At 32.1% G+C, this 13,170-nt stretch overlaps 2 protein-coding genes and 1 non-coding gene across 3 annotated transcripts; 2 read left to right on the forward strand and 1 right to left on the reverse strand.

The window, feature by feature from the left end:
* The first annotated feature begins 409 nt into the window (after window positions 1-409).
* Window positions 410-1,156, forward strand: mRpL35 (mitochondrial ribosomal protein L35). Its single transcript, XM_075291848.1, has 2 exons — window positions 410-558; window positions 619-1,156. The coding sequence occupies exons 1-2, from the start codon at window positions 534-536 to the stop codon at window positions 1,113-1,115; spliced, it is 522 nt and encodes a 173-aa protein (XP_075147963.1). The 5' UTR covers window positions 410-533; the 3' UTR covers window positions 1,116-1,156.
* Window positions 1,157-7,558: 6,402 nt separating this feature from the next.
* Window positions 7,559-7,642, forward strand: TRNAL-UAA (transfer RNA leucine (anticodon UAA)). The gene has a single exon. It is a non-coding gene; the product is annotated as a tRNA-Leu (tRNA).
* Window positions 7,643-8,897: 1,255 nt separating this feature from the next.
* On the reverse strand, window positions 8,898-10,664 carry LOC142221956 (oxaloacetate tautomerase Fahd2a, mitochondrial). The gene is made up of 4 exons (XM_075291849.1): window positions 10,387-10,664; window positions 9,931-10,321; window positions 9,381-9,712; window positions 8,898-9,265 (listed from the first exon to the last, which is right to left on the reverse strand). The coding sequence occupies exons 1-4, from the start codon at window positions 10,479-10,481 to the stop codon at window positions 9,109-9,111; spliced, it is 975 nt and encodes a 324-aa protein (XP_075147964.1). The 5' UTR covers window positions 10,482-10,664; the 3' UTR covers window positions 8,898-9,108.
* Window positions 10,665-13,170: the final 2,506 nt, after the last annotated feature.

A 13,170-nucleotide genomic window follows, 5' to 3' on the forward strand; every position in this document is an offset into this window, starting at 1 on the left:
TAAACTGCATCATGAACTGTTTTTGTTAATAGCTGTCGAAGAGCCATTTGACTGACTTCAATTCTTAACTTTGGTGGGTATTATAGTCTTATTTGTCTCATATCGGCGTTCCTCGGATGAATTATCCACTTCACAATCACTCATAGGTGACGAAATTAAATTTGAACCTTTATTTTTCTCTGGATTTGAATTATTTTTTCAGGACAATTGAAAGAATAAGTAATTGCCATTTTTACCAATGCCATACGATTCTTTTATCAGCTGATTTTGACTTCTTAAACAACATATTTAAATTTTTGTTTTTTTTTTTATCGTGATTCAACCTCCTTATTCAGCCATGGCTTTTTCGGTTTGGTCAGCCAATATAACCGAATACTACTAAGCTACGGAACGGTTTTTAGTAAAATTAAAACTCACAGAAAAGTATGATTTTGACAATTTGTTATTGTCTTGTCATTCGTATTCACACTTCTCTTGGTTATGTGACTTCGATTTTGTAAAATATATGTTAAATATTTTATAATAACTGAAAAATGCTGCGCTCTTTAGTTGGAAGTGGTAAATATACGTTATATATTGCTTAATTACAACAATTTGTAAAATTTTATTTTATTTTAGCAATTAAGAGCGCTTGTTATGTTTCTGCATTGCGTTCAATTACAGTTGCTTCATCGCAAAAGTATTCATTCTCCACACTACAAACCTTAGCTGGAAGTAATGTTTTCCCAAGATTGTCTTCGCCCGTAGTGCAGGCTAATTTATTGCAGCAGTCCATTGCCGTGCAAACACAACAATCACGTAGTGTAACAAAATTCTCCTTGAATAAAGGTAAACGTAAGTCGGTGAAAGCTGTTGTGAAAAGGTTCCGGCGTTTAGACTGGGGTGCTTGGATTCGCACCTATACAGGTCGACAAAAGAAGTTATTCTCCAAATCATCAAAAACTAAACGCCGCCTTCGCCAACATGTTTTCACTAATTCAACTCAAAGTTGGTTGCTCGATAAAATGGTAACTAGTTTCTGGCGCCGTCCCAAAAATTGGGTAGATGATGTCTATGCTCCATACCACAGACGAGATGAATTCTTTGCAACCAAAAGTAAAACATTTAAGGTCTAATTTAAGGAGATTATTTTAAATAAAATTGTTATCAATCTGAATTCAGTATGGTTATATGAAGATTATCATGGAATAATTGCCCAGCAATAGCTATGAATATAGTGAGTATGCAACCACCACTGCAGTTACTTCTACATACCAACACCGGCACGTGATACCTTGCCTTTTCCTAGGATTGCAAGCATATATTGGATTATACTTATTTTCCGAAAAATATGCACTTCAGGGGATGTAATGTATTTTATGAAGTTCGATGCTTAGTACAATTCGATTTTATTAAAAAAAAAAAAACAAAAGAATATTAAAGTAAATTATAAAACAACTTCGAATTGCTATCATACTTAACGAACATGATGAAGAAAAGAAATACAAAAAAATATGGTAAAAATAAATTAAAAAGCAATTTGATATCGCTATCTTATTCAGTAAAAGATTTTGGCTATACTGGGTATATGTTCGTACACTTGTGTTAATCCTTTTGTATTACATCGTTTTAAGTAACTTTTCAAACATTTCAAAGCATCCAAATGTTTACCAAATGTCGCCGGACCTTTTATCATCGTTTTTATGTGGCACGAATTCAAGGCCGTAGCCAGGATTTTAATTCGGGGGGGGGGGTTCAACTTAAAAAAAATATATTCATATAATCTCATGTGTACAAAATTTTATTTATGCATAGGTATGTATACAATATTTTTATAATATTAAATTGAGCCGACGGGCTTTTTGGGCAGCAAATAAATCAATGACTTCTTCAGTCAGCACATTTATTCGGCGATGAACCGACATTAATGCCAATCCATTGAGTATACTCTCGCTAGTCGAATTTCTACACTGAAAAAAAAAAGCATACTCGGTTCCAAAGATTTTGTCTTTACTTTAAAAAATTTGGTATTGATTCCAAGCCAAGCGGAGAATACAAGTAATGATACTTTTAAGACACAATTCTCTTTTAAATTTAGGTTTTGTGTATTTGCTTCTAGGAAGCAAATTTTAATTTTTCGCTTTCTCAGCTTTTTTTTCTTCATATGCTATCAAAGTCCTTAAAAAACGATTAGGACTCGACTTCCAGTAGAAATTATGCTATGTTTGAAGTAAAAAACTTCTTTAAAATAAAGTTTTGAAAAACATGTCCTATATTTGAACAATTTTTTGCTTTGTAGTCAAGATGCAAAAAGACAACAAATTTAAAGACAATTTCATTAAATTTAAAGAATTTTTCTGAATTATTAAAGTCAAGTTGATCTTAGCCTATAAATTTTTTCTTTCATGTTAAGATACCCATTTTAAGTCAAATCACTTAATTATAAGGACAAAACGACTTCATTGAAAAGTTTATCGACTTGTGGACAAGGAAAATAACTTTATTTTAGAGAAATGCGTCTTCTATGCTAAGCAAAATTTGTATTCGTATTTTAAAGACATGAAATCTTTGACCTCACGACAATATTTTTTTCAGTGTAAGATACGTCTTTAATCTCATCATTGTTGAAAATGAACGTTTGGATGAGCACGTAGTAACTGCAGGGATGGAAAATGCAGTACTATAGTATAGTAATTAAGAAAAGTTGACTTGGATATGAAGATGGATATTCCTTCAATGATTTTGTTTTTGATTCCGAGCCAAAGATAAGGCTTCTTTAAAATAAGGCATGTTTTTACGGAGCTACACTGAAAAATATATGTACGTGATATTAAAGATCACGCAACCTAAATTTTAAAATATTAACGAAATTTCCACAATATTAAGGACTAATTTCTTTAATGTAATGAAATTTTAATTAAAATAAAAATTTTGGAAATTTGAGTCAAGGCAAAACTTCCTTAAAGTAAAGAAAAACATTTTTGATTTAAAGAAATCGTCCTTATCTTTTGAATCTTTGGTTGAAAGTTTTTTCTTTTAATTAAAATCATATTTTTTTACTTCGAAGTATCCGGTATAATTTTTATTATAAAATTGGCATCTGTTTGTACGTGTATACCTCGAAGAGAATGAAAATTTGATAAATAAAATATTTATCCTAATTTTAATTTTATTGATCGTAGATGTAAAGCCAGATAGGTCACTAAAAATGTCTTTATTTTAAGGGAAGTTCAAAATCTTTGGATCCAAATAATTTTTTTTTTAGTGTATCTAGCTTAAGATCTAAGCCATAGGCGTAGGAACGACTGTGGGGTGGGGACTTAGACCCCGCAGAAAAATTTTAGACCCCCACCCCCCAGAATTTGAAAACCTATTTACGAGTTTCCACTGTGGTGCAAAATCTGCGCAGAAGCGTTGAATTTAACGACGAACAAGTAATGAAAAGATTTAATTTTTTTTCGTATTTTATCAAATGATATCCGATCCAAAAGCTAAAATTTCAATGCTTAGTGGGATTTAGTACCTTTTGTGTAGACATTTTTGAATGATTTAGTACTTTTTGTGTAGACATTTTTGAGTCGATATCAGATTTATGGTACAATAGCTTTGACAAAATATTTTAATATTTTGAGAAAGTCTTTATCAACCTTATTTGCTAATAGTCTTTTACAAATATGGCAAAACAGATATGTTCATGTGGGAAGAAAATCTTGATTTTGTAAAAGACATAGTCAAAAACAGGATTTTATTGAACTTCAAGAATGTTTTAGTCGAAAAAAGAATGCGATTCTATATTATCGATTTTTATTTCTATATAGAATTTTTGCAAAATTTTATTTTTATAGAAAATTTTGTCAAAATTTTATTTCAAGTGAAAATTTTGTAAAAATGTTATTTCTATAGGAAATTTTTGCAAAATTTTATTTCTATAGAAAAAATTTTGCAACATTTTTTTTGCAAAATTTTATTTCTATAGAAAAATTTATTTATATAGAAAATTTTGTCAAAATTTTATTTTCTTTAAAATTTAGTCTCTTGACAATAATCTTCCAGTGAAATTTTTGTTGAAATTTAGTAAAAAGTACATTTCTGCTCAAAAAATACCTTTTTTGTACTTTCTTAAAAATTGTATTTTCCATCCCTGAGTAACTGGCAAAGTGACCAAAATTTTTAAAAGAATATGCGCGTTTGGAAATATCACTTTATTGCACTCTCCAAGTGCTTCCATCGCTGAATTAGGCAGGTTCTTTTCGCAGGTTTTGCGCCATTTCATTTACACATGTGTGTTTGGCTGTTTCGTTGTTGTTGCTATGGCCAAACAAAGCGAGTCATGTTCACAAAAAGAACAACAAACACACATAAAAAGCAGAAATACGTTTTCCAAAAATGAAATTTGTGGTGCGAGAACAAAAATAATTTGTTTTTTTTCGACCGTCGTTTGACGGGCTTTTCAACTAGTATTCTATGATTTGTGCAAGTTTTATAGGTAAGCGTTTTTCAAAATAAAACCTCCCGCTTTTCTTCAACATCTTCGATAAGATTTTTCTATGCAGCTAAAAATATATATTTATTTATATAAAAATATTCATTCATTTCGGGGGGGGTTTGATCCCCCTCATCCCCCCCCCTGAATACGGCCTTGCACGAATTGCATTTCACATGAACTCATTGTTCAAAGGAGGATAGTTTACTTAGATTTTTTTACGAAATTGTGCTTTTTATAGTATACCTCATTTATAATAAATTTTTACTCACGGTGTACCATAAATGTTTATTAGCTCAATTGGGTCGAATATGAAATCTAAGGCCCATTTGCTCTGAATGAAGACTACAATTTATTAATAAACAATCTTAAAAAGGCACAAATTTTAGAAATTGGGGTTATTTTTTCGGGACCCCCCGAAAAATCCCGGGATTTCGGGAAGGGATTTATCCCGAGTGACAGCCCTATTTATAACTAGAAAGGAACTGTTCTGAAGTAGGCAAGAGGTTCAAAAACCACCAGTACTCGTCCAGATACAAGTCAATAAGTCTTTCAACATGGTTCAGCGAACATATTAGCTAAATGCGCAAGAAGTAAAATAGAAGCAAAAGTAATTGGTTTATAAATGAAGGTGTAAACTGGTTTCAAATGTGAAACAGATAGAATGATCTACCCTTTACACAGCTACTTTATAGCCCATTCACTTTTTTGTAAGGCAAATGACTGTTGAAATCTATTTAAAGTTGACTTTGAAAGTGTAATGTGTATGAGTTTTATATGAAGGAGCATAAGCGTAGGAAGGCCTCTGGGGAGGGGGCTTAGACCCCCCCAGAAAAAATTTAGCCCCCCCCCCAGAATTTGAAAACCTATTTACGATTTTACATTTTTATTAAAATTAAACAAGTATATACAACCGCACAAAGTTCCGATGGCAATGTTTGAAGTCTGATATTTATGAAATAGAGCTATGATTGAACTTATGGTTTAGTTTAATAACTAAAGCTCCTTTATTATATTGTTTAGCCTGGTTTAGTCATCTTAATTAAAAAATAGTAATTGGTATTAAAACTATTCTTTCATAAATTAATAATGCTACAAAAAAACGTCGCCAAAAAAGAAGTGAAAATGTTCTTTTTGGGTCCGGAAGTGGTGCAAAATTGGCGGAGAAGCGAAAAATATTGTCGTGAGGTCAAAGATTTCATGTCTTTAAAATACGAATACAAATTTTGCTTAGCGTAGAAGACGCATTTCTCTAAAATAAAGTTATTTTCCTTGTCCAAAAGTCGATAAACTTTTCAATGAAGTCATATTGTCCTTATAATTAAGTGATTTGACTTAAAAATGGGTATCTTAACATGAAAGAAAAAATTTATAGACTAAGGTCAACTTGACTTTAATAATTCAGAAAAATTCTTTAAATGTAATGAAATTGTCTTTAAATTTGTTGTCTTTTTGCATCTTGACTACAAAGCAAAAAATCGTTCAAATATAGGACATGTTTTTCAAAACTTTATTTTAAAGAAGTTTTTTACTTTAAACATAGCATAATTTCTACTGGAAGTCGAGTCCTAATTTGGAAAATAAAGTTGCCGTTAACTCGTTTTTAAAGGATTTTGATAGCATATGAAGAAAAAAAGCTGAGAAAGCGAAAAATTAAAATTTGTTTCCTAGAAGCAAGTACACAAAACCTAATTTTAAAAGATATTTGTCTTAAAAGTATCCTTACTTTTATTCTCCGCTTCTTTGGCTCGGAATCAATACCAAATTTTTTAAAGTAAAGCCAAAATCTTTGGAACCGAGTATGCTTTTTTTCAGTGTAATAGGAACTCGTCATAGAACGAATGTCCAACGTTTCAACAGCCGTTGCAATAAATTTGCATCACTTCTTACGGTGTGATCAGAATTCAGTGTTTTGAATGTGAATTAAAAAATCGTGTGATATTTTCCCAAATAAATAATTTTTATATATTCGTTTTTTATTTGATTTTTGGTCGACCTTTTGTTAGAATTATATAAGTATTTATAAAGACCTCGAGCTTCAAGAAACATTAATTTGTAATAATTTTTATATTTGTTTGAATATTTTCAAAAATGATCGATTTTTCTATAATAGATTTAGCAGTTTTGTGGCAAAATTTGAATAATTTTTACCATTTTATTTATTCTTACTCATTTTTTAAACTATTTGAAAAAATAAAACAACAATTACGCATTAAAATATGAAAAAACTGAAGTAAAAACTTCCTGTGTAGTTAATATAATTAACTTCTTTGTGAGGACATTTTTGAAAGTGCTTTTAAAGTTGTGCCTTTAAAACAAATCCTAATTTTTTTGCTGGGAAAAGTGTGGAACTACTTTTAGTTGCTTTATTATATATTATTTTGATGTCTTTTTTCATTCATTTTTATGAAATAAAACAATAATTGCTTCAAATTACAAATAAAGATAATAATAATAATAATAATAATAATAATTGAACTTATGAGTTCAGTCTATAAATTTTTAGCTAGGGGGGCTATAGCCCCCCCTAGGAAAGTTGTCCAGCTACGCTAATGTGAAGGAGTCGGGTCACATCTTATCTTATTATACCCCACAACGATTTATTTTATTTATTTATTATTTCTTTCCGAATCCAAGCAGCACCGCCATATATGGATTCCAATTTTAACATTACAACTGCTTACAAAATTTATATACAAACGAATAAATATAAAACAGTTAACAAAAAATATGAATATTTTAAAAAATATAAAAACTACACCATGGTAATTCAGCTGAAAAAATGAATACAGTAGCAAAAATTGTTTTGCTTACAAAAAATCATAAATAAAAAACAATAAATGAAAAAAGAACAGATCCAACATGAATATATGTACGACTATTCTTATATGCTCACATGGGTTTAGCCATTTCCAAATTTAAATAACGGACATTTTCATTAACATTGTACGATAAATCAATTTCAAGGGTGTAGTTTTGTGTACTAAATTGTTCTAAAAATACAACACTGTATTGTAGTGTTCTTTGATTGAATGTTCTTTCTCGTTCAACCACCATCACAATTGAAACTGACAATTTGCTTACCGCATATAACAAGTCAGGTTGGCCGAGCGGTCTAAGGCGCCAGATTTAAGCTCTGGTTCCCGAGAGGGAGCGTGGGTTCGAACCCCACACCTGACAATTGCTTTTTATATTATTTTGTTTTTAATATATTATTAATTAAATACAATTAACCACCCTAATGATTTTTTTAGCAGTTGTACTACTCTATAGAGTTAATAGTTTTCGGTACCATATAGAGATTATTTATAAGAATTCATTGTGATATAGCTAAGAAGGTTTATCGATGCATGTGATATCTGCTCAGATATATGCTTATGATTAGCACCTTCGGGAAACAATTAAAAATAATGTTTTTTTACCAACCTTCGGGAAACAATTAAAAATAATGCTTTTTACCAAAATTAGTTTTGGTTTGGAGAACAAATAAAATATGCGATATCGATACTTATAGAAAAAAAAAATCTGCTAAGAATATAAGTCGATGTCTGCTATATTATTTCGGGTTTTAAAATGTTACCTAAAGTAAAGAATAATGTCTATCCTCAAATATCCCTAAAAACATACAAATTCTGTTTTTTGTTTCTTTCGTACGGTCCCATCGCCCACTTTCCCGCCCCTTCCGACCGTGAGGGCCTCGTCCCCATGACGTAGGGACAGCGTACACAACATGATCCGGACCATGGCGGGGTGGAGGCAGAGGGATTTAAGCAGCTACAGAGGACTCATCAGCCGAATATATTACAACACAAGACCAAATATTAAGTTATTCAATAAAACAAATGTATTAGTTATCCAAATATGCTAAAATTCTGGACTTCACCGTTTCAATACTTAAGTTAGTGTCAACTAGATGATAGATTGAATTAAAATTAATGCACATCCTACGAATAGGCTCCACAGAAGCATAATTCGAACGTTGAAAATCAATGAAAAGTAACTGGTAATTCCTAGATGCCCTAAAAGGAACATTTATCCTAACATTTAGCCTATACATCATCATGGAGCTCAACATCGTCCGTCGACTCCTAAGAGTAGGCAAATGAATCAGCCTCAATCTAGAAGTGTAAGGAGGAAGTATTCCGATTTTTAGCAATTAGAACTTTTTATTGCATTGCGATAGATTATATAGATAGTTAACTTTTGTTTATTCGTTTCAGCCAAACTAATTTGAGAGAGCCACCTATTAAACCTATATACCAAAAATACTCCACATTGGTCCATGTGGACATTTTGGCCCAATTTTTATTAATATCGGCAGATTTCTTTATTGTATTTGTAATTTTCAATATTTGATGATCCATATTTCTTAAACTGTCTGATATTATTTTTATTTATTTTGCAAACCATTTTTATTTATTATACGATCGTAAAATAAGTGATAACATCATCGACGACAAAACTTTTATTGCTAAAATTTTATATAAACAAAATTGATTTCATACAACTTATTAAGAATATCATGTATTAATTAAATGCACAAATTTTTTGATATTAGTAACATGACCAACATATTATACATTTGCAACAATTAACTAAAGCGTTATTGTTTTGCTTGAACAAATATACAATGGCACAGTTTCATATTATGGGGCTACTACTTTATTCACCAATTTACCGATGCATTGAATTTCACTTTCAATAACATCGCCAGCTTTAAGGTATTCGGGAGGGTTACGATACATGCCAACACCTTTAGGAGTTCCAGTTAAAATAATATCACCAGGAATCAGTGTCATAGACCTACATAAGGTAAACAAACAATTAATTGATTAGTTACAAAATGACAAAAATCTTAAAATTATAGTGTAGGATTATAAATTATATTGTCCTAAACCATATTGCTCAAAAAACTTACTGAGACAAACGGCTAATCATATCATCAATTTTGTATATCATATTGTCGGTATTGCTACGTTGTTTTTCTACTCCGTTAATTTTACACACCATTTCCAAATTTTGGGGATCTTTTATGAGACTCTTATGTACAATAGAAGGACCTATTGGCAGGAATGTATCCATAGATTTACCAATTAAAAATTGTCCACCATTTCGTTCTTTTTGCCAGTCTCGAGCAGATATATCTTGGGCTACGCTGTAACCAAATACATAATCTAATGCTTGTTCACGGGTTACATCTTTGCATTTCTGTCCTATGATAACTGCCAATTCCACTTCCCAATCCATTTTCTGAAATAGATTTAAAGTGTCATGGAAAGTCGTTTAGGTTGTTTTAAGAGATAACGAAATGAAATATCTCTATTTTTTGCTAAAAATTTGTCTTTGGCTCTATATGTTCAACAATTTTCGGATGTTGAAGTATTCTATTCAACTAATTAATGTTAATATTATTCAGTAATTAATATTAAACGCCAGCGTATTGATAACATAAATGTATGTGTACTCACGTTTGTTATTTTGTGAGCTATAACATTGCCCCTTGGACCCACAAGTGTGTTGTTGAATTTACTAAAGAACATAGGTCTTTTTGGTGGCTCCTTATTTTGTTCCTCGCAATGATCTTGGTAGTTAAGACCTATACATATAATTTTTTCAGGATTGGTAACGGGTGGGAGTAGGGTGATTGAATCATTCATTTCCTCGCTTTTGAAATTCTTCAATTTTTCTTCCAATTCAGATAACGAATAATTTTGTTTGATAAATGTGATCATGTCGTTTGAGACACATGATCCCGATGATAGTTCAACCAATGAGGTTCCATCTTCCGTTACCACACCCAAACGTTTGCGATCATCGTTTTTACGTAAGAATTGGACAAATCTCATTTTTGGCACCTTCCTTTGCGTATCAATAAGAAACAAGAAATTATCGCTTATCGTGATTCCAGACCTTCACTAACTTACGTTTCACTACTATACGAACGCATACAGCCATACAATCCAGTTGTGGGTCGGTGTGCGTGATATCTTAAGATTCCAAATGCTCGTACCGCTGCCATTCTGTCGATGAATTTATGCAATTGCAATATAGTTACTGATAATTTATACCCTATATAGCACGTTCTTATATAAGGGATGTGATCCAAGTTAGATCTTTAAGAAAAATTCGCAAATAATTTGTTGTTTTTTGTTTCCGATAGGATGTAAATAAATAATAGCCGGAAAATTTATGCAATCACAATAACAAATTTGACATTTCTCAACAGATGTTACTTTACACGATGACTTTAGTATATTATAGCTTAAGGTGGGTACTATGTTTGTTGGCACGAAAAAAACTTCACTTAACCATTCTTTCGCGTTGAAAAATGAGAGTGTTGACAATACATTTCGAACGAAGAAAACAGCTATTTTGGAGCTATTCCGCGTTTATTTCTCCGCAATTTAATTGACAGCATCGCCAAATGTCATACTATTTTTACTTATACATACGCAGCAGCTGATTGTTTACATACACGCATTCATGATAATTGTTTTGAAAAGTGTTTTTCTACCAGTTTTTGGATTGTTTTGCAAAAAAATCTCATACAGCACTGGACACTAATAATTGTTAAGAATAAAGCACCAGCCGCTCTACTCCTGGTGTCTTACCACATTCTGCAACAGCTTTTACAACATGTGGTACATTGTCTTCTTCAGCTTTTCCAAATGGATACCGTCAATTTGTAACGCACATCAAAAAAACATATAATTCCGGTGTTATGCTAACTTTTACATCGTGCGCAGCAATGGACTCATTCATCAACAAACTTAGTTCGTTAGTGTCCACAATATCTACACAATCGCATTGCAGTACCATGCTGTTGCCGCCTCACTAGCAATTTCAAATCCAGTGGTCACCACCACGGTTCCCACAAAGGATAATAACGCCATTTCATTTGCCAATGTTATTACATCGGGGGGAACAACCAACTTAAGCCCATAACTCAAGTTCAAGGGTAGTTCCTAAGCCAAAGTCACTGTTCCCGACTTATATTTCGTCACAAAGGGATGTTAGTGTTCTATACCAGACTCTTCGTTGACTGAAATTAATACATTGAGAAGCAATTGGCTGGTTTACTGAAGGATGTTATACTCTCCCAATGTATAAGTTCCAATAACTATTTCAGTCACGTTATGAAATTCAACCAGTGTTTTGAATTGATAAAATGCAAGAATGCCGCTAACTGAAATTTAAAAGCCACAACGAAATTAAATCGTTTCATTCCAGCCTATCGCAATCATTTTGGACAAATGATGAATACAAGAAAATTATTTTGCTATTTAAATAAAAATTATTTAATTATTTGCTATAAACATTTATTTTGGATATAACTTTGTTCAGAAAAATTTACTAATTTTATATTAAAAAGTATAAAACGTATAAGACCACCCAATTACTTATACCCCGGTATATAAAAATAAAACTAGTTCGATTATAATTTTATTATGATTTTTTATTAATTTGTACATTTATACACTAATTAAAGACCCTAGAACACAATGTTTTCTTTTCTGGATTATCAGCTTTTTTCATTAATATTGTTATATTTAAAAATTTTTAATTATCATTTCTCATATTTAGCTTTCATGTTGTTTCCATTAAAAATTAAAATTGCATTAACATTTCTTTTGTTCAGTTCTCATTCATTTACGCCTCTTACACACAAAAAACGAGCTCGCTTAACAAATAGAAAAGGGAGCAATTACGAGGAGCGGTAAAATAATAAAAAAAATACAATTCATTTCTTTGTAAAAAATGGGTGTTGAATGTAGAAGCACTGGGTTTACAGAGATAAGACGAAATCGTTTTTAAGCATATTTTAAAAAAGAAATCTTCATCGATTACATCTGCAGTATTATGACAATTAGCTTCTCCTACTTCTTCGTGTTCTGTGCAAACATTATGTTGCATAACATTAGTCAATTCTAAATTAGCAGGGGATGATGATAAATGGTGGCCTGGTTGTATCTCTACAATATGCCGCTGATGGAATGCTATTGTTGCTGATGGCTGAAGCGATGATGGTACAGTTGTAATAGGCGGAGTTTCCAACGGGCACCGGTCGCCGATTGGAAACTCCTAGAAGACATTCTTTAGGGGTAAAATTTCACCCGGCCACTTCTTCGCCAGCAAAATCCAATTTAACAACATCACCTGGTAAACATTCCTCCACATCAACTTCATTCTCTGCCGTATTTATACGGTTCAATGTCATTGTAATATCTGGACCAGACTTAAGTCCCACGGTAGCTCCTGCTAAAGCCATTGTAGTGGTGGGAACAACAACATTCGATCCTGCTGCTGGTGATACTATTGTGGATGATTGTGAAACCACCATTGCATTAGTATTGAATTTGTATTACTAACGGCAGCAACAGTCGATATTGCATTTGAAGAATTAGTAATAGTGGCTAATGTTGGAGTAGTATTTGCTGCCACCCCAATGGGACCACTCACTACTTGGGCGGCCGTTGTATTTGGTTGTTGCAATACAATATTTGCGGTCACAGCCACTGTGGTCGTGGCAGGTGTTGAGGGTGCTATGTTGGAGTTGTTCACTGTAGCTGATGTAGTGGCTGCAATTGTGGGTGTCAGGGATGTGAGGGCAGATGCTACTGTGGCAGAAACGGCTACAGAACCTGATGCTGTTATATATGTTATATACATATAGCACTCCGTTATTTTTATTTCGTCAATCTAATTGC

The sequence above is a fragment of the Haematobia irritans genome, chromosome 1 (genome assembly GCF_050003625.1).
Source record: "Haematobia irritans isolate KBUSLIRL chromosome 1, ASM5000362v1, whole genome shotgun sequence".
Lineage (NCBI taxonomy): Eukaryota > Metazoa > Arthropoda > Insecta > Diptera > Muscidae > Haematobia > Haematobia irritans.

What these genes read in the sequence shown, in the direction of transcription:
- mRpL35 (XM_075291848.1), top strand. Translation starts at nt 534, where the DNA reads ATGCTGCGCTCTTTAGTTGGAAGTG. An exon ending in GCGCTCTTTAGTTGGAAGTG is followed by an intron (nt 559 to 618) that starts GTAAATATACGT and finishes ATTTTATTTTAG; the next exon opens with CAATTAAGAGCGCTTGTTAT.
- LOC142221956 (XM_075291849.1), bottom strand. Translation starts at nt 10,481, where the DNA reads ATGGCAGCGGTACGAGCATTTGGAATCTTAAGATATCACGCACACCGA. An exon ending in CGTTCGTATAGTAGTGAAAC is followed by an intron (nt 10,322 to 10,386) that starts GTAAGTTAGTGA and finishes TGATACGCAAAG; the next exon opens with GAAGGTGCCAAAAATGAGAT. An exon ending in TAGCTCACAAAATAACAAAC is followed by an intron (nt 9,713 to 9,930) that starts GTGAGTACACAT and finishes AATCTATTTCAG; the next exon opens with AAAATGGATTGGGAAGTGGA.